General features: G+C 40.0%; 2 protein-coding genes across 6 annotated transcripts; one reads left to right on the top strand and one right to left on the bottom strand.

Annotated features, from left to right (window-relative positions):
- Window positions 1–435: 435 nt before the first annotated feature.
- Window positions 436–17,436, bottom strand: LOC135281666 (carbonic anhydrase 2). Of its 2 annotated transcripts, XM_064390720.1 has the most exons (7): window positions 17,192–17,436; window positions 16,491–16,688; window positions 7,038–7,156; window positions 5,514–5,606; window positions 4,686–4,748; window positions 3,537–3,692; window positions 436–1,292 (listed from the first exon to the last, which is right to left on the bottom strand). In XM_064390720.1, exons 1-7 carry the CDS (start codon window positions 17,223–17,225, stop codon window positions 1,173–1,175), a joined length of 783 nt encoding a protein of 260 aa, XP_064246790.1. In that variant the 5' UTR covers window positions 17,226–17,436; the 3' UTR covers window positions 436–1,172. The 2 variants fall into 2 exon arrangements, with proteins under 2 accessions (XP_064246790.1, XP_064246796.1); XM_064390726.1 differs by lacking the exons at window positions 16,491–16,688; window positions 17,192–17,436 and adding an exon at window positions 9,272–16,437.
- LOC135281643 (uncharacterized) lies at window positions 17,316–21,175 on the top strand. Of its 4 annotated transcripts, none has more exons than XM_064390702.1 (3): window positions 17,316–17,749; window positions 17,868–17,998; window positions 18,162–21,003. In XM_064390702.1, exons 1-3 carry the CDS (start codon window positions 17,316–17,318, stop codon window positions 18,368–18,370), a joined length of 774 nt encoding a protein of 257 aa, XP_064246772.1. In that variant the 3' UTR covers window positions 18,371–21,003. The 4 variants fall into 4 exon arrangements, 3 of the variants coding, with proteins under 3 accessions (XP_064246772.1, XP_064246777.1, XP_064246764.1); XM_064390707.1 differs by having other exon boundaries at window positions 17,316–17,701; window positions 18,122–21,002; XM_064390694.1 differs by having other exon boundaries at window positions 18,122–21,002.
- The last annotated feature ends 306 nt before the right edge of the window (window positions 21,176–21,481 follow it).

The following is a 21,481-nucleotide window of genomic DNA, read 5'->3' as shown; positions in this document are numbered from 1 at the left end:
TCCATCACACACATTTCAAGATCCAGGTGCTTCAGAACACAGCCTGCCCAACTGATACCTTATAAATTACAAAGCAATTCCTGATGGGGTAGCAAACTCATTATAAATTAATTTAAAAACTAGTACCAAAGTCTAATGAGCCCATTCTTCAGTAGAATTTTGTTCAAAAGTTTTGTGAGGGCATCTTTCATTATACATTCAATTTTGATGATAACTTGTAGTGATTACTCAAAATTAACACTTCCTTCTGCTATCAGAGAGAAGATACCTACTTAGAGAAAATTTCTTAACATATCCATATAGTCTTGCATTCATGTTCAGTGTCACTGAAGCCAATTCCCAAGGTATATGTTTAGTAATTATGTTTACTATGCAACCATGCAAACAGATTAGTGACTCCTTACCAGAATTAAAATAACAGCAGGGAAGCAAAAATAGAAGTATAGATTTATTAGAGAAGTTATCTAAAATACAATATTATTTTCCTTTTTAAATTAGAACATATATTATTTCAATGAAAAGATAGTTTGCATTATTTCTATGGTAATAACAAATTTTAAAGATAACATTTAATTTAGAACATTTTAATTAAAAAACCCAACACTACCATTAAGACGTAACTAAGGCTGTTGACAGCATGGGTAAAAATGCAAAATAGTCTCAAAAATATTTACATGTCAGTTTCTTAAAATCTAAGAAGTCTAATTCTAAATATTCATTTTGCTTAACTTTCTCAAAATACCTTTTTTCTCTAAATTATAGCTAGATTCTGTATTCCTGTGCTTCTTACAAAGCTTCAAGTTATCGTTAGTTACGTGTACTATCACACCAGTAGATGAGGTTCCTTAAAATGGCTTATTTTGCTACCACCATATCCTCTCCCAAGTGGCCAACTCACTATTATACCAAAGTGTCAGTCGCAGTAATAGTCACCAAAATGCACACAGCCACCCACCCCCTGCCTCCCCCAACCCCACACCTTAAGAACCCTTCCCCATTCAGCCAAGAGCCTTTCACATTTCAATAGCTGGCATTTCAGATGCAGAGCAAAAGAAGGAATGGATCTGGGAGACAAGATGTTGCCTGGGCACACATGGCAAAGTTTGAGATTTGGGCTTAGCAAAAGGGGCTCCTCACAAACACAGCAATTCCTAACACTTGCAGCACTGAGGTTACTGGAAGGAGGCTCTGACTTCTCTGCTCTTCAAGGGCTGACACGGGCGCCAGTTGTCCACCATGTGGCACACGGGCTCATTCTCAGCATTGAAGCAAAGGCCACGGAGTTTGCACATCTGTGGGAAAAGACACAGATATCCTCAAATGCATCCTCTCATTTCAGCAGGACTTTTTGAAACTACACATCTTGGGCCTGAACCAGAGCTCCAACCTGAAGTTTTGCCAGTACTAGTAGTCTAGAGATGGCATCAGAACCCACACATCTGCATTACATTCACACCATTTCCAGCCTCAACATAGCCTCTCCTGTCCACAAAATATCCTGGCAAGAACAACTGTGAAACCACAAAAAACAAGGACATAGACACACATTTTTTCTGAGCTCCACAAGCAAAGAGCTGTTTGTCCTTGATCCAGATATGAACTGAAATACTTTCAGAATCCTCTGCCAATTATACAGTTTTTTCTGTTTTTTTAAGTCCACTTGAAATAATAACAATTACAATTGGCTTTACCCTTGGGTCAAAATAAAGCTGTTGAATGAATTCAAGTTATCCTGATTTTCAAATGCTGTGAGAGGCAAAAATTGCTTCACATCTATAGGAGCATACTGTATAGTTATGGTACTTGTTCCTAAAGTACAAATGGTGTTTGCACAATCTGATGTAACAAAAGCACCATCATGTCTAAATAAGAATCTCCAAAACTCACAAAAAGATTGTGCCAAAATAATAATCCACCCCAGGTTCCAGACCAGGTTTTTCCACATTCAAGGAAAGATGGCCTCAGCAGTGACCTGCTTCCACTGGACTTCACCTTCAGGACCAACTAGAACAAAGTTCAGAGCTCAACCTCTGCCAGGAACTGCTGTGTCACAACAAGTGATAGAAGGCTTGCTATACACCCTGCTATTATATCCAGCTTCTTTTCAGCTTTGGAAAACCTATCCACCTTAAACCTTGAATCAATACTCTTATATATGGTTTCCTGTTTTGATCAGTATGGGAATGAAAAAGCAAATCGCACACAGTGTGGAAATATTGATGATAACATGGAGGGATGTGTAAAGAAGAAATGAATGGTAACTTTTACCACTTGTAGGTGGTTGGAGTAGGTATAGTAGAAAAAAAATACTATTTTGGTGAGTGTGCTCCTGCCTTATAATAAAACCATATTTGCAAAAAACTGTAATAAAACTATATTTGCAAAAAAAACATATTTGAAAACTTTGGATTATCAACAATAATAGGAATAGTTTGGAGTAGTGTCAATTTTAATGCTCCCTTGCAGTTTACTAATGACAATCGATCACTGTTATAGTTATTACTTCCAATAGTTCTTCCTTATCACATATTCTATATTTTATTATGTTAACTTCTAAAACACTTCAATTGTATTTTCTTTCATATCCAAAACCCCTTAGAATTAGGTGCAGGTTGTTAGCATGTCTACCACCAATAAAAGATACTTAGGGATTTGAAGGTTAAACTAAAGCCCTTCAGAGCTGGTTTGTATTTATAGGCTCTAGATTCTATTTATATCTCTCAAGCACACAGATCTGAACCCAAAAATGGAATCTTGCCTGTACGTAATTTCATTAATGGATGGCACAGAAAGCTGGGGCCAAGAGTGATTTAATCTGCACAAGCTTCTTCCTACTAGGGATACTATCCTTCTCAGGCTGGTCTACAGAGTATTTTCTTAGGCAGAGACTTCTGGAATCTGCAAATTTTGCCTCTTCCAAACAATGGGAGCTTTGTTAGAATCATCACAAAGCTGCGTAGGATTTCCCAGTCTGTTCTGTGACAAATAGAACTTGCAAAAAGAGCTCAGTGTCCTGGAAATGCTGGAAAATCAACAGACCAACTACAGCTCTACAGTGTAAGACTGTGGATGCAGTTCCCCAGGGGCTTTGTAAACCTGGCCTTTTCAGGGCAAGCACAACCAGAGAGGTAATTGCATGTACAGCAAACCTGCTGATGCTCACAATACATGCTGGACTTACTCTGCATGCACAAATGGTCCTTTCATGCATGCCTCAATTTTCCAGATTTTTACCACATGACATCTCTAACCACGTATCTGGAAAATATCTGATAATTTTTTAAACTTCCCCCCATCTTCCCTGGAGTGCACAAATAGAAGACAGCCTTATATTCTACAGCAAACTATATCCACAGGCAGAAGCAGAGTCCTGTCAGAAGAGGATTCCCACTTCAGATAGGTATTTTTGACACGTGATGCTAGCTCTGTACAGCTCTGCACTAACACTGCCACTTCATAGATCACCTGGTGGGCTGAACTGAGCCATCAGTGCAACTTCAGTACACATCTACTGGCACTATCCATTGGAAACCTACCTGCTCAGGGCTCACAGTGATGGGCTCCTTCAGAACGTGCCAGATCACACATTCAAGCAGTGGTGGAGTTGTCAGTGAGCCAGGGTATGTCCAGTAGTCTCTGCATGCAGGAAGGAGTCCAGTGGGGTCAAAATTTGTAAAGGAAGCTTGCTTTCCCTACAATAAAGTAAGCAGATGGGCTGATGTCAGGGAGAGAACACACACATACGGATTGCAGCAGGAAAGCTCCATGTTTGTAGGAAGGCAGAAATGGAATTTGGCATCAAGTGTTGCAGGCCAACTATAGTACCTTTGGGATTAAATACTTTCAGCAACAAGAAATATATTTCTTACAAGATTTTCAAGATATTGCTTCTCATATCAAATGCTGCATTTATGCTCCTTGGTCTTAGAGATAAGATTTAACCTTGCCTGAAAAACAATGAGAATTCAGATGCCATGTACACTGATTGCATTGGAAACACAGAACCTGTGAGACCTGTTGGAGAGTCCATTGCAGTAAGCAGCATTATACCTTTACCACAAACAGTGCCTGATGAGAAAGATGACAGCATAGTCTCATGTTTTACCTTTCCTGTCCACATTTCTCATTGGCCTTTACCCACTATGAAGGTACCTAATTACTAAGTACTTTTAGTTTCTCATTACTCAGCACACTAAAATCACACACACACTGCACACAATATTTAAGATACAGGAAGATTTTTTTTCGCCCTAAATTATATATCCTGATCAAACTGTTTATCTGAACTCTCTCTAGAAATAGCCAAGAGAAGCATGGCCTCTTGGAAAAAGGAAATTTAACCCACAGGTGCACAGATGAGGGGAAATGCCTTTTCCATCTGTTACCACAGACTAGAAAGGACATCTAGGAATGTAGTTTAGATTAGGAAGATTAATCCTATCCTATAGGTTTAAATACAATTAAAAGACAGAGAAATGTAGACAGGAAATAATCACTGCTTCTAGTACTCCATGCTCTCTACCTCAACTTCATTCCAATCTGTTTTGCTTTTAGAATTTTAGGAGCAAGTTTGTTTTACTTTCATATATGGAGAAGGCTGGGAAGAAGTAAAAATTCTACTTTCCAAAGAAGATAACATAGCACAGTTGTGATGGGTGTCCAGCAACACAGACAGCAAGTATTACCTTGGTTTGAATGGAGCTCAGAGCATCCACAACCTTCTGCATCTCAGGCTTGGCATTTCCCACCTGCAACACAAACCATATGAAAGTAAAAATCACCATGCATTCTCATGACACCTTTAGTTTTCTGTTACAGTTCTCAAGGACCCTTTTTTCCCAGCTCCATTTCATTACAGAATAGGAGTATTACAGAATAAGTGACTTAAACAGGCTCTGTAAAATCATGCCAGTTGACAGTGAGCACAAACGGGTCAGCCAAGGACATTGCACACAATGAAGCTATTTTCATTTACAGTGTGTGGATTTATTTTTGGACCTAAGTTGTTCTTCTTTTATGGAAGTCACCCTCCTCATAAAATAGTCAACCTCAGTGAGGCCAGGATGGAATACTACACACTGCTGGAGCAGACACCTCCTCCAGCTAGCTGCCAAGACAATTCAACTAACACAAAACAGTCTGGCATTTAACAATGACAAGAAAAGGAAAATAGGTGTTATTTAGGCTGGTCACACTGCAGATTCACACACACAACTTGCTCGGTTATACACATCACCTTTCACTGCTAAGATTTAAGGTAGCATCACTGTCTTGATGAAGGCAAGAATGCTGCTACAGGGCTGCCACAGTGATAGATGGCAGTCATACTCCATGGCCAGTGTACAATTTTTATAGATAAAGGAAGGTAAGAATTTGGAGCACCACCTAGTTTGCTATGGATTTGGGTGGTACACCACAATGCTGTCTTATTCTCTATTTTCTGCTCTTAGGCTCTCCACACAACACAATGAATGTACTGGACAAATAATAAAAAAAGAAAATGCTTAACAAACCTTCATGAAGATGCCGACCACAGCTAAACCATCAGGATGCTTCACAGCTTCAGCAAATTTACCATATTTTACATTCCAGTGAACAATATGGAGCTAGGAGCAAGAAAACAAAGAAGCACTGTGAAGATGATACGCCATCCAGAATACTTCAAAATGAAGAGGCAGGGAAATAATTTAGTAAGAGCAAGATGGTGTTTTACTGCTGAGGTTTGAAAACTTTTGTGTACAGTTAAGAATTTGTTGAATTATTTATCTACTTTAAAGTTTCATTTATTCAAAGAGATTTCTGTAATGTGTCTTATTTTGCTCCTCACTCCTAGTCCCTGGTGAGTTTTAAAGGCAAGCTGTGGCTGTATCATTCTGCTTTTCATGTGGTGAAACTCCAGTTATCTTCAGCATAAGTTTTTCCCACATACAGCCCACAGGATTTCAATGTAGTATTTTAATGCTATATATCCTGGAGCTCTTACCACACTGACATATCTTGTTAGTGTCAGATGAAGCAGAGAAGACACATTAACTACAGATTTGACTCACAATATGGAAGGGGTTTTTTTTTTAAAAAAAAAAAAAAAACAAAACAAACAGTCCTGCCCTTTACTGGAAAGGCATGGAAAAGAATATTAAATTAATCTCCAGGTCATGTTAGCCAGGATGTTACTTTCTTTTTAATTTCCAAGTTATTTCTAATTTAAGTTCATCAGGCTGTTTTCCCACATCTGCAAGTCAAGTTGAACAAGCAGTTATGGTACTGTGAAAGACAGAAGGTAATTGAAAGTTTCTCAGATAAGATAAAAGCTACTTCCCTCATGAAAAAGCAGCAGAACCAATGAATTTGTGGGGCAATTTCTTTTATCTGTCAATGCAAATCACAGGTATGTTCCACAAATGTGTATTTATGAATATATTTTAGAAGTCAGTCAGAAACCAGAGGTAGATTTCTAAACAGGGAATGAGGAAAGGTGGGATGCAAGGCACTCAAGTCACTCAGTTTCTGTACCAGACTGCAATATGGAGTCTTAAGTGGTCTGAGGTACATCTGGAGTCTCAAGAGTATCACAAAGAGTGCCAGACAGTAAGATTGCACTTCACTGTCTGCCCTCTTCATAACTCCCCTTGATTCTTTGCTACCAAAATACGAAAAGATCTGCCCCAAAATTATTTTACTGCTTTTATAAATATCTCCGATGTTAAAAATTGAAGCTAGGAAAAGGGGATGTATATGTACAGATGTGTTGCAATTCTCTTTTTTCATAATTTCCAAGTCACCGAGAAAGCAGGGAAAAAAAGCAGGTATTATTAATGTGGGGGTTTCTGTTTCTCTTTGACATCAAGTAGCTGAGAAAAATTACAAATCTAATGTCTTGTTCTTGCAAGGACTATATTCTAAGGCAGCATCATACCAAAATTGTCTATGGTAACCCTCTCCTATGAAGATCTGTAGTGAAAGTGCTACTGTGGTGGAATACTTAAAAAAATCCCTCATTATACAAAGAAGACTGGAGAAGATAAAGGATGTCCTACCTCTGCATCATACTTCACACCATCCACAGTGTGCTCAGATCCCTGGCCATCACAGGATCCCCAGTGAATGTGAAACTGCACCAGCCTGTAGACTCCATCCAGTGCTCCTCCTTGCACCACTGCAAAATAAAAGAGCCTTAATTAGCAAATCACATAATTTTTGTTACCAAGTCTCCCTACAAACTAAAACAGCTATCTCAAGTCCTTTATGTGATTTACAGTTCATTGCATGCTGCCATGCTACTCCAGATCATCCTCAATGGTACATACTGCAATACACCAATATTGATAATAAATGATAAAAACATAAGTGACTTTACAGTGAGCATCTCATCAGCAATTTAACAGGCATGCTAGTATTACAAGTGATGAGGGAAGATGTAACTTTTCTGTCACCAAACAGATTAAAAAAACCCTTTGTAAGAGGCCCACGTAGAATCATTCTACAGAAGTACATTGAAGACCAAATTATCTTCGATGTACTAATGTAGTCTGTCCTTTCATTTTAGACACTTCATCCATTTAGGCCTTAATCCTGCAAATCCTGGGGCAGATTGGATTGAGTAAAATGTTTTAGATTCCAATTTAAACCTGAACACCTGTTAGCCATGGGTTTGCCTCCTTGCAGCAAGGTAAAGCACTAGGCACAGGACAAGACAGCACAGACGTGTGAATTCAAATGTCTTGTCCTTCCCATTGTGGTAAAAATGGCAATGCCTACATAGATGGACTTTTTAAAAATCAGTTGTTTATTTATGCTCTCCATTATCTGGCATTACTCGTGCTATGGGACTGCTCTGAGTGAAGTTCTCAGCCACACTTTGAATTATACAAGAGCAAGCTCCCTTATTCTGCTTGTTAGTTTTACCCTTCTACTCCAACTGTGACCAATCACCATTATGATATGCAGGATCAAGCCCTACCATTGCAAAATACTGAGGGCACAGAAAATGTCTCCTCCAGTGCAACATAAAGCACAGAATAATAACAAATAATTCCATTAAATAGAGCTATTTATCTAAGTTATGAGAGAAAGGTTTCACACCAGTTTGTGGTTTGGTTGAAGTTTTTTTCCTTTTTTTTCCACCAAGCATCTCAAATCCAAATTAAAAATGAAATCTTTAAGTTGTTAACATTTAAAAATTTAAAAACAATAATTTCAAGTGTTAGATATTTTAAGAGACCAATTCCTCTCTATAAATATATATATACAATAAAGTGACAGAAGAGTGCTGACATAAGATATTACATGTAAGTGTGCTCTGTGTATGTGCCATAAAATGATTCTGTGGAGTAAAGATGCTTTCTTCTCAGTCTGCAGTTAGTCTAAACACGTGCATGTGTGAAAGCATACATCAGATGCTGATTGGAAAAGGTGGCTGCAGGTTTGAAAATGTCCCATTATATACAAGCATGGACAACACCAGCCATGGATATAAACAATAAGGTGAGAAAGATTTAACTAAAAATTTGCAATACATGAAAATTAAGTAAGATTTCTAAAAAATACATTTGTTTCCACCAGTGTTCCCTATGCATGCAAAATTTGGGTTCAGTGGACAAATCTAGCATTTGTCTAGAGCTCCTTTGGTAAATATATTTTGAAGTATTTTTATTTGAAAAACATGAATAGATGTCCCACTGCAACATATGTAATTTCGAATACTGTAGGTAACAGACCAGAACTTACCCTACCTATTCTCAAGCTATGTGATTCAAAGAAGAATGTCTACTTAAAGTAATCAAGTAGGAACTTATCTTATTCTACTTTTACATTTCTGCATGTGCTAGTTGCCAAGAAGCATAACTGTTTTAAGCACAGGACTAAATCTGAGTATTTTTTTCAAAACAGCAGCTATAGAAGGACATTAGTTCCTTTTGGAAATGAAGCAACTGGTTGCTGTGTCTTTACAGAGGCAAAACCATTTAATGCACACAGTCTCGTGTTTCATTTTAAAATGATGCCATGGAGTTGCAATGTTTCAGTTCCTTTAGCTCAGGGTGTTGCTGGTTGTTGCAGGTACAAATGGACCGAGGTTCCACCACTCCTTGACCTCAGAAAGCACTTGCACAGCACAGGTTAATCTGCCATTATTAATCAATGGAAAGCATGCTGAGAAGCAGAACCATGCAATGTTCTTGAGTTCGTTTGCAGTGTTATTTCTCCACACAAAGTTTGCTATAGTCTCAAAACCCCAAAAGATGCAGAAAAATCTCTTGCAGTTTTTGCTTACTTTTCTCATTCTGTGGTTTTCAAATCCAGCACTAGCTTATTTTGACTCACAGCAGAGCATTCAAAGAAAGTAATAATTAGATTAGTGTGAATGAATACAAATCCAGCCCTCTTGTTCTAGCCTATGTTAAGCAGTTATTTTATTTTTAAGACTTCTCAGTCTATCCAAGAAAGTAAAACTAAACTTAAAAGGCAAAGTAGGAATGATAGAACTGCTTTTTTCTTCAGAACAAGCTTTCTAAACCATAAATAAACCCTACCAGCTTTTGCAATATAAAAGTTCACAGAGAATCAGAACATTGATACCAGCAACTTCCCTTTGTTCCATCTGACAGGAATATCAACTCGAGGTCACGTTGAACAAAAGTCCAATCTTTCCATCCCTTTTTAAAATAGAATGGGGAAGTTCTTATCCATATTGGAGCATTTCATCATTAGCTCCCTTACTTTTGAGACCAGTATTAGTGGAAACCATCCTGAAAATACATATGTAGCTGTGATCCTTTCTGTTTTATAGCACTGCTTCAGATGCAACGCTGCCTGAAGACAGCACAAGATGAGCTGAAGAAAAGGTTTTCTCACAGATTCCATTTACTCAAGACAGTTTACATCATAACCTGGTCATGTGTTATAGCCCAAGAGGTGACAGTTTGACAGCGCCCTTTCTTCTTTTCCACTATTAGATACTTATTAGACAAGTTTGGAGCTACTTTCCTTAGACTAAGAAATGGTAATTTTTTTCCATTACCATTCTATCTTCTACCCTTTACTGGAAAAGTTACACTAGCAACATCCAGTAATTATGTTTCACTGTTAAATGATCTCGTAACATGGTCTAAATTGGGTGAACAGAAGTATTAGCAGCGCTAATTTGGGAAGTCAAATAAGCACACAGACTCTTCCATTTATGTGACTTATACCAACTGTGGGATACAGAAGGTGAAGTTGATTTGACTCCACTACATTTTCTTGGGATGTCTGAAAACATACAGAAATCAAAGGGAGTTTTGCTGCATCTGGTACAGCTGCTTACTGAGGCTACACACTTTCACTGTTCTATTTAAAGGCAAGTTGGTGAACAGTTATAGTGTAAACAGTGTAAAACAGAACAGCCTTGTAAAAAAATACTGGGGACCACTTCATACCTTCTTTCAGAAAGTGGCAGCATCCACATCTAAATTTTTGCAGGAATAAAGTGGGAATTCCTGTTATTTAGTTAACTCATATGGAATGTTCTCTTTATACAGAACAGAAGACTAATACATCTCATAAAGCCAATAAACATTGCAAAAGATTAATCAAAATGGAGGAACTACAAGACTGTTTAATGAGTTAGACTGAATTCCTTCCTGTCATACAAATTAGTGTGACAAGAAAAAATACTATGGTAAAGTTTGTTAATCTGAGAAAATGCAGAATGAGAAAATGTTCTACAAATGAGAATCACAGACTACAAAGCTCCTTCCAGTAGCTGAAATAATGTGTCCACTAGAGTACAGTAGATGTCCAAAAGCTCCAAACTTGGAGAATTAATTCTAATTGACATTCCACCAAACTAAAACCCAGCAGCAGGATATTTCAGACATCTACATTTGAGAACAGCCCTCTCACACACACACTGCTTTAGCACAAAGAAAACTATGATTTTGTATCAGCCTACAGTAGATGTGATGTGTAAATAATACTCTAGGCATATGTTTATGTAAACATATACATAGTACATACTAATACTTGGTGAGCTTTTGTGCATACACAGGCATCTGTACAATGGAAAACAAGACGAAGAGACAAAGGAGATGAAGCATTACTTGAGGGAAGAAAAAAAAATACTTGAGCACCATGTACTATTAATGACATGAAAAAGGCTCTTATGAGGATGCACAGGAATTAGCCCTGTGTTCTTATGCAAGGATGGGCTTCCCATCTGACAGACTAGAGTTCAGTTAGGGTGAGCTGTCACTTCTGTGGAATGTGGAGTACAGGGAGTCAGATTTTGTGAGATGTTTCCTTCTTTATGTTATCTCTTTCAGACATTCCTCCTAGGACATTGTATCATGGCAAGCAACAAGAGCAAGACAGAACTGAAGCATCTGACCATAGGGCTCATATTTGCAGAAGACATCTGTAATGGGTTTCACTATGGAAAAAAAAAATTGTATATCATAAGGAAAAAAACCAAAACAAACCTACTTCTGACCTTGCTAGAAAATTAGCCTGATAAGGCTACAAGGATGTTCCACACAGATAGACCAGAATGAAACAGCTGCCAAAACACAGCAAGTCTGAAGACATGTGTGTCTGCAGCAGGTCAGTGGTTCCAATTCACCTCAGCTGAACTATTTCATCTAGACTGGGCAGCAGCCAGGAAGACTCTGACCTGCTTCAGGATACAAAGTTATTAGGTTCTTAACATTCCTCCAACTCCCTGGGACCAGTAGAGCTTATTTCTCATGTAGTCTCAAACAGAAATTCTCTGAGAATCCTAAGATGCTGTACTGAGTCTCTGACCAGCCTTCAGCCCTCACATTTCACATTACATAGGCTTACAACAACTTTTAAGAACCAAGCTGGAAGCATTAAAAATTCTCTTGAAAGTATCAACTAATTTAATTTCTAATAACAATACTTAAATTATTAAGTTCAGTGGCTGTTCACTGAACTGAAAATTGTGTACTGGACAGTGTTCATACTACACTCAGATCTAATGAAGGACTAGAAAACTCAAGGTGTGAGCATTGCCTCTAAGTATGCAGCAGTCCTTCATGCCTGTAAGTAAATAAACAAATTATCAGCTGAGAAGAGTGGTAATCGTGACATCTGGCACACAGCTTCATTACAGCTTAAAAATAAACTTTTCCAAGTGGCCCCAGCTGATAACAGCTGACTAGTTTCTCCTGGTTTTGCATTAAAAGCGCCTCTAGAGGAGGGATTAGCAAAAGGGAATGAAGTCAAGTTTCCATGATTGTTAAATTCACAATCCAAATCAAATTTCTACTCAGCATTGCATGTTAACATGAAAAAAAAAAAAAACCCCACCAAAAAAAACAACCCACCAACAAACCAACCCCACCCCAGTGTAAATGAGGAAGGACACTTTTCCGTAAAGAAATGAAGACCTGAAACATGCAGGACTAATCTCATGCCTTCTCATCTTCCTTTCCAGTTCCTGGAAATAGTGGAACTCTTCAAGTTACTTGTTTATACAGACTTTGCAGCTTCTGGTAATCCCAATTCGCAGGAAAAATGACTTAAAGATCACATACCCTTGAAACCTCTGACGTTTTAGCTAAGCCATGCACAGCATTACTTGTGACATAAGCAGGTGTCTGAATACAGTCCCCTAAATCTATAATCAAACAGTTCTCTGATTTCTGATTCCAAAGGATCAACACATTCATTCCTTAAGGAATGTGGACCTTCAATGCATGACCCTACACTGATGACATGCAATATTATTCTGGCATGGTTAATATTGTATCTTTAGATCTGGGAAACCTAAAAATAGACCAGTAGCAGTGACTTTGATTAAGAGTTGTCCCTTAAAGACAGCAGACCTACTTGTTTCTTCTTCCATTTACCAGCTGAGGTGAAAGTGTAGGAGAAGAGTAACAGTAGCACTGTTTTCAAAGAAACTCACTGCCAACTGAGCAGTGCTAATGCACCGGCTCTTCAATAACCACTGTGACAAAATAGATTAGTTTATTTACAGTGAGTCATAATTCAAGACAGCTGAAGTATATGCATTAATACTTACAATTATAGAAATAATCAGGTAATATATTGGATTAGAACTACTGAAATACTCTCAAGAGGAGCTAGAATCAAGGTGAATACAGAATTTTCATTTTCAAGGTCTTCTCATAATTTTTATGACTTATTATTTGCAAAAATGTCAGATTTACTTGGGACATCACTTCAATTTCCATACTCTAGCTCAGCAGCAAGGAGAAGAAAACAATTAAGACACTTAGCCACAAGCATATATTACCAGCACATTTTGTCAAGTCTCTAGAGTTTGACACCATAGAACTGTCAGGTTCTACAGCTAAAATATGATATTTTAACATTCTTGTTAAAGAATAAATTCATGGCTGATTGACTTCTTTTACAAGCTCATCAAACATTTGATCAGAAAATACAGAGTCTACTGTTGTGAACATGTCTCACTTGAATTTCAGAACACAGATAAATTCTCAAAGACTCTCTGGGAAAACTCACACAGAGAACACACTTTATGCATGTTACAAAATATTTCAGGCTCTTGAGGGTTTTTTGAGCAGAGTCATGTCCTGTGGTTTTATGGCTCTGAGAGGTTGCTGTTTACTTCTCTCTTTTAAAGTGAGGGAAGTGATACACAAGTCCTTAGAGAAGACTGGAATATGCAATGTTTAATATGATAAAAGAAGTACCCTTAGTGAGACTCCTTTGCTGTAAAGTTCGTGTACTATAGTAACACATCTTATTTTAAGAATTATCATCATCACTTTTTTCACTTATACATGTAGGGAGTGGTTCCATCACAAGAGTGGATGAACCTGAATTCAAAGTTTTATTCCTAGTAACACTTTTATCATAATGACTTCTTGCTGTCAAAATGAAGAAATTTTTGAAATTAGAAGATTTTAAAGATTAATGCCTACAAATACTTTATGTTCCACTACTATTAAAAGACAGTGGACATGAAAATTAAGAAAGCAATGCAAGAACTGAAGGCAAAGACTGACTAAGTAACAACCACATGGGGAAGTTCAGAGTTCAGTTTCTACATACAAACCCAAGAAAGCATTCCAAAAGGCTCCAAGCATACAAAACAGAAATTACCTATTTATTATTACACTATTGCTACCTGCTTGGTTTTTTTAAAAATTACAATTGTAGATTTTTATTGTATTATTTATTATATTATTATTATATTTTATTTATTGTATTTTAAATTGCATTTTGTGTATTCAGAAGGGCAGGAGTGATCAGACACTAAGACCTAGAACTACTGTTCAGTTTGCTTCAGTGTCGTTAGTTCTGAGACTGACTGTTCTTAATGAAATGGATCTACTTTGCGTGCAGTTACTCATCTTGAAGATTATTCACAAACAATAATCTTATTACTTCATTTTGCGCCTACTACTACAGATAATTCATTACCACATATGGGACAGCTCATAGAGACAAGCAATACAGCCTGTGGGAAGTATTTACAGGGTATTATTCCATTGTCTTCTGTAAAACATACCAGCACATCACATAACCTCACATAGCTTCTCCCTGTGATCGTTGTGTGATGTCTCAGCAAGAACTGGGTATGCACATTTGAGTCTCAAATTCAGAATCAAGCAGATACAAGTCAAAGACAGCTCTATTTTGTGTGAGGAAAGTAGGTTACCTAGTTAACCGCATACAAATGAAGCCATTAAGTGTGCTGCCAGGTAGATTCTATGCACTGTAAATTTCAAGAGGAAGTCTTGTAGTGAATGATCCACCCCTACCCAGCTTCACAGAAATCTGTTTAGTGGTTTTTGTTTCTAAAGAATAATAATTTTTTGCTTCACTAATAGAGATACTGAGAATATTTCTACTTGCATCTCCTATCCTCCCACTCTGAAAGCTGTGTCACTGCATATTTGTCAAAGGATCCCTGTCACAGATGTTCTGGTTCTGCAATGACTTCTCATAAAGATCATTCTTCCTGCAGATATTTCTTTAAATTATTTTATGTTCCTGCCATTTTTTCCTCACAACCTGATTTTCACAGTTCTTTCCAGACTTAGGTACACACCAAGTGAACACAATAGTTTTTAATACTGTGGAGACCTGAACCCGATTCCTTTGGGCTCAGTGAGAGCAGGATGGCAGCAAGAGTAGACTTGCATGTATCTGGTAAGAAAATCTTTTTTTAGTACTCTGGATCATTTACCTTATTCTCCATGACACGGTTAAACTGAATATGATGCAGCTCCTTTAGCTTCCCAGTATTTCAAAAAAATAAACAGAGGTCAGAATACCTTTTCCTCTCCTTTTTAAAATGTACAAATATCAACATTGACACTCTTTGTAAATTACAGATGGATCTATATGTATTTATACAACTGTTAACACTTATATTAACTGTGACCACTTAATATTGTCCAGCATAAAAATTATGGTTAAAATACAAAGTCAAATTCTTAGAGCACTGCTGAATGTCTGTTATACCACTGTGTTACATTAGTTACAAAAACCTTGTATTTTTAGTTGGCACAGATCATTTGGTTTCAGCACCATTCCTTAAATGACATGCCCAACAAAACACTTAGGAAAAATAGGACACTTGCTCAAGCAAGTTAAATCAGGCAGTGTATAGAGAAGGCAGTGACTTACAACAGGATTGTTTTTGTTGTCCAAATTAAAAAATAAAGGCACATTCATTGTGGCAGGGTGATGACTTCTGCAAATGCAGCCATATGAAAAACTACAATCAAAGACAACATACAGAACCCTTGTTGCAAGGACGGCTTGGATTCAGCCTGCCCATCAGAAAGGCCATTCCTTTCAGTAAGGATTACTAAGGTTTTGCAGGATTCTATGCTTAATTTCACCACAGAGCACAATGAACAGCAAGGGACTGTGGACCTGACTGCCTGCTAGCAACTTTGTAGGAACACGTCAGACACTTTGTCTAGAAAGCCCAGCATCAAGAAATGCCAGGGATAATGCTTTTTTGACTTACAGAAAAACAAAGAGGTATTTTCTAATCATTCCTCTGTTTCTGTACTAACCTGGGAGCATATTGGCTTCAGAAATATGAAATAATATTTTGATAACCAAAGAAACTATTTCCACTTCAAGTTAACTGTAATCCTTTGCTATTCTAAGGCCATCTTTTTCCTACAATGTATTTTGCCTCTTCTTTTAACTATTTGATCATTAGCTTATGCTAACCTATGCCTAAAATTATTCCTGTCAAATACTATTAATTTTTTTCTTTCTACAGCCAAGCCCTTATCCAGATCCTGATTTATACAAAAATAAACCGATTCACCTCACTGAAGTTTAGCTGCCTAGACAGCCTTAGTTTTCTTCTAACAGGATCTCAGTTTCCTGTTTGCTGAATCCTCACCTTACAGAAGCCAGGATATTTTGGTAGGTTTTTATCCTTAAAAAACCCTTATGGATTCAGTATAAATTTTAGTAAGTTTTAGTAGCAATTTCTGCCATTCCCCCTGCACGCGAAGGTGAGGTCTCACCTGACTTGTCAGAAGAATCATCAAACTCCACGTTGAAGGAGTGCCCGTTGTTGACGATGTTTCTGGCCGTGCTGGCATCATAACTGAAGCTAAGAGGCTTCAGAGAGGAGTCGTACTTGGCGGACTTGCGGCAGATGTCAATGGGGGACTGGCGCTCTCCATTGGCGATGGGAAAGTGCTCATGCCAGTGAGCGGGTCCTGTAAGACAGCGGAAAGCAACTCAGTGGGAAAAGACACAAAGTTCGGGGGATAAAAGCGATAACCTCCCTCTGGAAATCGGGATGTTCGAACACCAGCATCAGCCTTGAACTGCGTACCACCTGTGCGGGCTGGCGGTACGGCAGCAGGGGCGATAGGAGATCCCACCTGGGCACCGAGGAACCCGGCAGCCGCACAGCCCCGGCGGCTGAGGCGGGGGATGTACCGGGGAGTCCTCGGGGACACCCCGTCCTGTGGAGCAGCGCCCGCGTTCCCTTCCCGAAGTAAAGGAATGTCAGCAGGGAAGCGGGAGATGCTCCGGCACAGCGCGCGGAGCGCCGGAGAGGCTGCCCGGGCGCAGGTGCATTTCAAGGTTACGAGAAGAAAGCGCCACCGAGCTCACTGCCGCTCCAGGCAAGGGCTCCGCGGGGCAGCAGCGGGCACGTCCCGGGCGCGGCTCCCGGGGAGCTGCCGGCAGGTGTCCTGCCCCGCCGGGCACTCACCGTCGTGGCTGCCGTATCCCCAGTGGTGGGACATGGTGCGCGGCCCTGCTCTGCCCGTGGAGGCTCTCACAGCGCGGTGGCCCCAGCGCGCTCTCAGGAGCTTTTATAGGCTCCCGCCAACTCCATGCCCTTCTCTGCGGCCAGAGGAGGGGTGGGGAGTGCGGGCGAGGGCGGAGGGAGACTCCGCTGGGGGCGGAGAGAGCGGTCCCTTATAATCCGCCATCGGCCGCGGAGCTGTTCCCGGCCCGGCGCAGAGCGCCCCCAGCAGACAGACAGACAGACAGGCGGACAGGCGGGCGGTGCGAGGCGTTCGGAGCGGCCGCAGGCAGGGCGGGGGTGCCGGGGCTGCCGGGCCCCCTCCGCTCCCGCCCTCCTCCCGCGCATCGCGCACCTGCGGGCGCTGCGCGGCGCCGTGACCTTGGGAGGCGCCGGCGGCCGGGCCGAGCAGCGCGCCGGGAGCCGTGCGGGGCGGGTGGCGGATGCGACAGCGCGGTGTGGGAGAAGGAGCGGGTGTGCGTCCGTGTGTCCCTCGGTCCGTGTGTGCGTCTGTGTCTGTGTGTACGTGCGGGTGCGCGGCGCCGCAGGGCGGTCGGGTGCTGCTCCCTGCCGGGAGCGGAGGGAAAAGAGGGAAGAGGGCAGCCGGGCAGGGCAGTTCGGCAGCCAGGGTTTGTCATAGGTGCCGCGATTTGGAGGCGGAGATCGGCGGAGTTGCGGAGGGGTGCCGTGGTGGGGCTTCAGAAGAACGGGGACGTCACCGCTTATTGCTCCGTAGTGCGTTTTTCCTGATCGCCTCCGGAGAAGCTGCAGGTCGAGCTGCGTTTACGTGTAATTCTTATCATTGAGGCATTGCACACTTAAATGTGAGTGCAGCTCAGCCACCATTCTCGAGGCTGGATTAGCGAGAACGAAACTGTGCAATACATATTTTAGATGTTTTCCCATTGCGCAACGCTCCGGTGTTCTGTGGCAGGACAGGAGGGATCGGACCTTGGCAGCCCTTCCAGCGGCGGCTCCGTTCCGTGTCGTGCCGCTTCCCTCGGCCCGGCGCTGCGGCGGGCAGGGCTGGCCCCGAGGGGCAGCTCTTGCTCGAGTGCGCTTGCAGATGGTCCTGTTCGAAGGCTGTGTCTGTCTTTTTCTGCTCTGAGCAGTTTTCGGTATGGAAATGACATTGTAACTTAACCCCATTTTCTTATTAAGATGGTTTATTCAAATCTGGTTTTAATATTGTTCTGTTGTGGTTTAACCACAGGGGTCTAGGTTCTGTTTTCAGTGAGGTCATTGTAAATCTAGAATAACAACACCAGAATGACTTCATCATTTACATTCAGCATTGTAAAATCTGTGTCTTTTGTTTGTATTTGTAAGAGGAGGGAGAAAAGTCTATTTGTGTAATGAGTACTATTGGTAACAGCAAACCTAACCAGCTGGAAATTGCTTACAAAAATTACAGGCATTTCTCAGACTCTTTCAAGTATAAGCAGAAAATATTTAAAGCTTATTAGTGATTAACACAGTGTGTGTCCTCACATTCGCATGCTTCAATATGGTTTAGCGACCACAAAATGGAAATGTGATCACAAAACTGTATACACAGAAGTTATTTAGAAATGACTGGCGTGTGTTGTAGAACAACAAATGGAAATGCATGTTAGATGTTTATTAGTCATTCCTTGTTGGATCATTATAGATACTTTGCATCAATCACTTTCAAGTCTGCCAGTCGTGCTATCAACAGTCAGTAAATGCAGAGATACATGAATCCATATAGATAAGAACCCTTGAAGAACAAAGCAAAAAACATTCCTTTATGTTGTAAGAAGGAATAAGATTTTGGTACCTTTCAGAAGTTTTCCTTCCATTCAATTTTTACTGTTGAAAAAATCTATTCAGCCTGATTCTTCTGTACTCTCACAAGTCAAGTTTCCACTGACGTCAACAGGAGTACCATATAAAGGACAAGTACAGGATTAAACACGACACAATGTTTGGCATGGTAGGCTTCCTAAAAGATCTCAGGGCTCTTACCAGGGAAATTAAGTCACCAGCAACACCAAGGGACTGGGATTTTTAATTACTTGAATCTTCATTTTCTTATCAGTGGATAAAAGTGGTGCATGCTAAGCACACAGACATAACATCCACAAATAGAAAGTCCAGTGCTCTTAAAATTAAATACCTATTTTCCTTGATCATTCAGCAGTACTTGAAAGCTTGAGCCCATGCCAAGGAACTAATGAGAGCCTGGCACTGACTTGGGCTTGTTGATTCCAGCCTCTTTCTTTTCTGTCTCCCACCTGCATCAGACTCATAATTTGTGACTGTGGCTTTTTGGCAGAATGCAGTGCCTCAGGCAAAGCCAAAAGCTAGCCCCGAGAGGAAGGTGGATACTAGAAATGGTACAATCAATAACACTGCACATGAGTGAAGCTGCAAGGCATGTTAGCAACAGCAAAAGAACACAATACACATCAGCTCAGTGCCTGCAGCAGTTCAGGCTTCTCACAGAAATCCAAACCGTGCTCCATGGGGCTGCTCCTCCCTGCCACAGTTGTGATGAAGACGGTGAAATGACACACACCAATGAGGCCTGCTTGCATGTACAGAATGTGTAGGAGCAGCTCTTAAAGCACATGTTCACAAATCCTGTGGCAACAGAAGCATTATAAATACATTTCAAGCAATATAAATACAGGAAACAGATTAGATAATTACTATAGCCATTTGATTACTCATGATTGACATTAACATTTTGGGTAGAAAAGGTGCCAGTGCAATCTTGTCTCCCTTTTCTGTCAATACTGGTACCACATACTGTGAAGGTTTTTAGAAACTAATAAAACCAGATGCTATTCTTCATCTCTCCTCAATTTCTTAGAGTCAGATCACATCCAAATATGGTAAACAAACTGGTGTTTCTAGATTTGATGGTACTTCTGAATGATATTGAATACAAACAGAAGCAGCATCAATAGCTTCAGTAAGTGCAAACTCTTCACTCATTCAGATACCTCCATGCTGTTTATGGTACTCATTCATGGGCAAAGGACAGTACGAAACCTGTGCATCACTTAGGCCTCACTTGAATTCTGTTTTGAAGTTTTACATATCACAGAACAGTTGTTGACTCTGCGCACAGGAAGAGCACATCCTGTTTGTGTACGCTTTATGAAATTTCCTGAAATATATTTTTATTGTGATTATTACTTGTGAAGCACAGAAAATGTCAGTACAGATGGAAAATGGCACAGATGCTTCATATCAAAGTCTTTTTTTCCTTACTAAATTACCAACTTCTAGTACTCTGGCTGCAGGAGTGATGACATGCCACACAGGCTATAACCCGCTGGACATTTTCAGCAGAAGTGCATTCAATGATTATGTTGTGATTATGTTACCTTTTAATTTTCATGGTAGATTTTCAACTCTGAAAATCTATTTGCAGTCTTTTTTTAGCATTAACTGTCACGTTACTGCTCAGTGCTGAGCAAGATGCAGAAGAAACTTGCAGTGTTCTGATTCATTCTAGCAATTCTGTGAAACTTAAATGCAGTTATGAAAATAAAAGTAATTTTTGGTCCTCGGTCAGGTTGGAGTCCTTTCTTATATTACAAAAATGATAGTTTACTACTAATTTCTAATGGGAGACTAATGCAGCTTCATGACATGTCAGTGCAGTGGGAAAAGCCTGACTGCCTCTCTTGCTGAGTTTAACTATTGCCAATACAAGCCACTTCAATGCATTTTGAAATATACATATACATTTTGAAATATACCACATTTAACTAATCTCTGCTGTAAAAAATGAACAAGCTTGACTACATGAATAAATCTTAGTTTCCAGACAAAAGCTATTTGTCACAATTCAATGAAATTACATCCACTTGATAAAGCCCTGTGCAGTGTAAAATTAATGTCAATAAGGACATTTTAGTTAAGTCCTGCATCCTGCATCTTCTCATACCAGGATAATGTATTGGTTCACCAGCTGCCGTGATGTTTTGAACTGTCTCACAACCTGGCCTTTAGGAGCCTGGTCTTTACAGTTTCAGGTACTATTCCCCTGTTCATGTGATAGTTTGCCTTCCTCCTTACACGAATGTGTCTGCTGTTATCATCCTGAATTCTCACTGTATCTTTCTGCAAATACACTCCATAATGTTTTGAAAACCTCTGCCTCCTGCAACTGGCATTGTGCCATGTGGTAAACTTACATCAACTCCCACTGGAAGTCTATTACCAGGATGCACATGAGAGTATTGCAAGGCAATGGCAGCACCAGCAGCTCGCCAG

Source organism: Passer domesticus, chromosome 1 (genome assembly GCF_036417665.1).
Source record: "Passer domesticus isolate bPasDom1 chromosome 1, bPasDom1.hap1, whole genome shotgun sequence".
Taxonomy (NCBI): Eukaryota; Metazoa; Chordata; class Aves; order Passeriformes; family Passeridae; genus Passer; species Passer domesticus.
The sequence above is the reverse complement of the archived record's forward strand: the minus strand, read 5'-3'. Positions and strand labels throughout refer to the sequence as shown.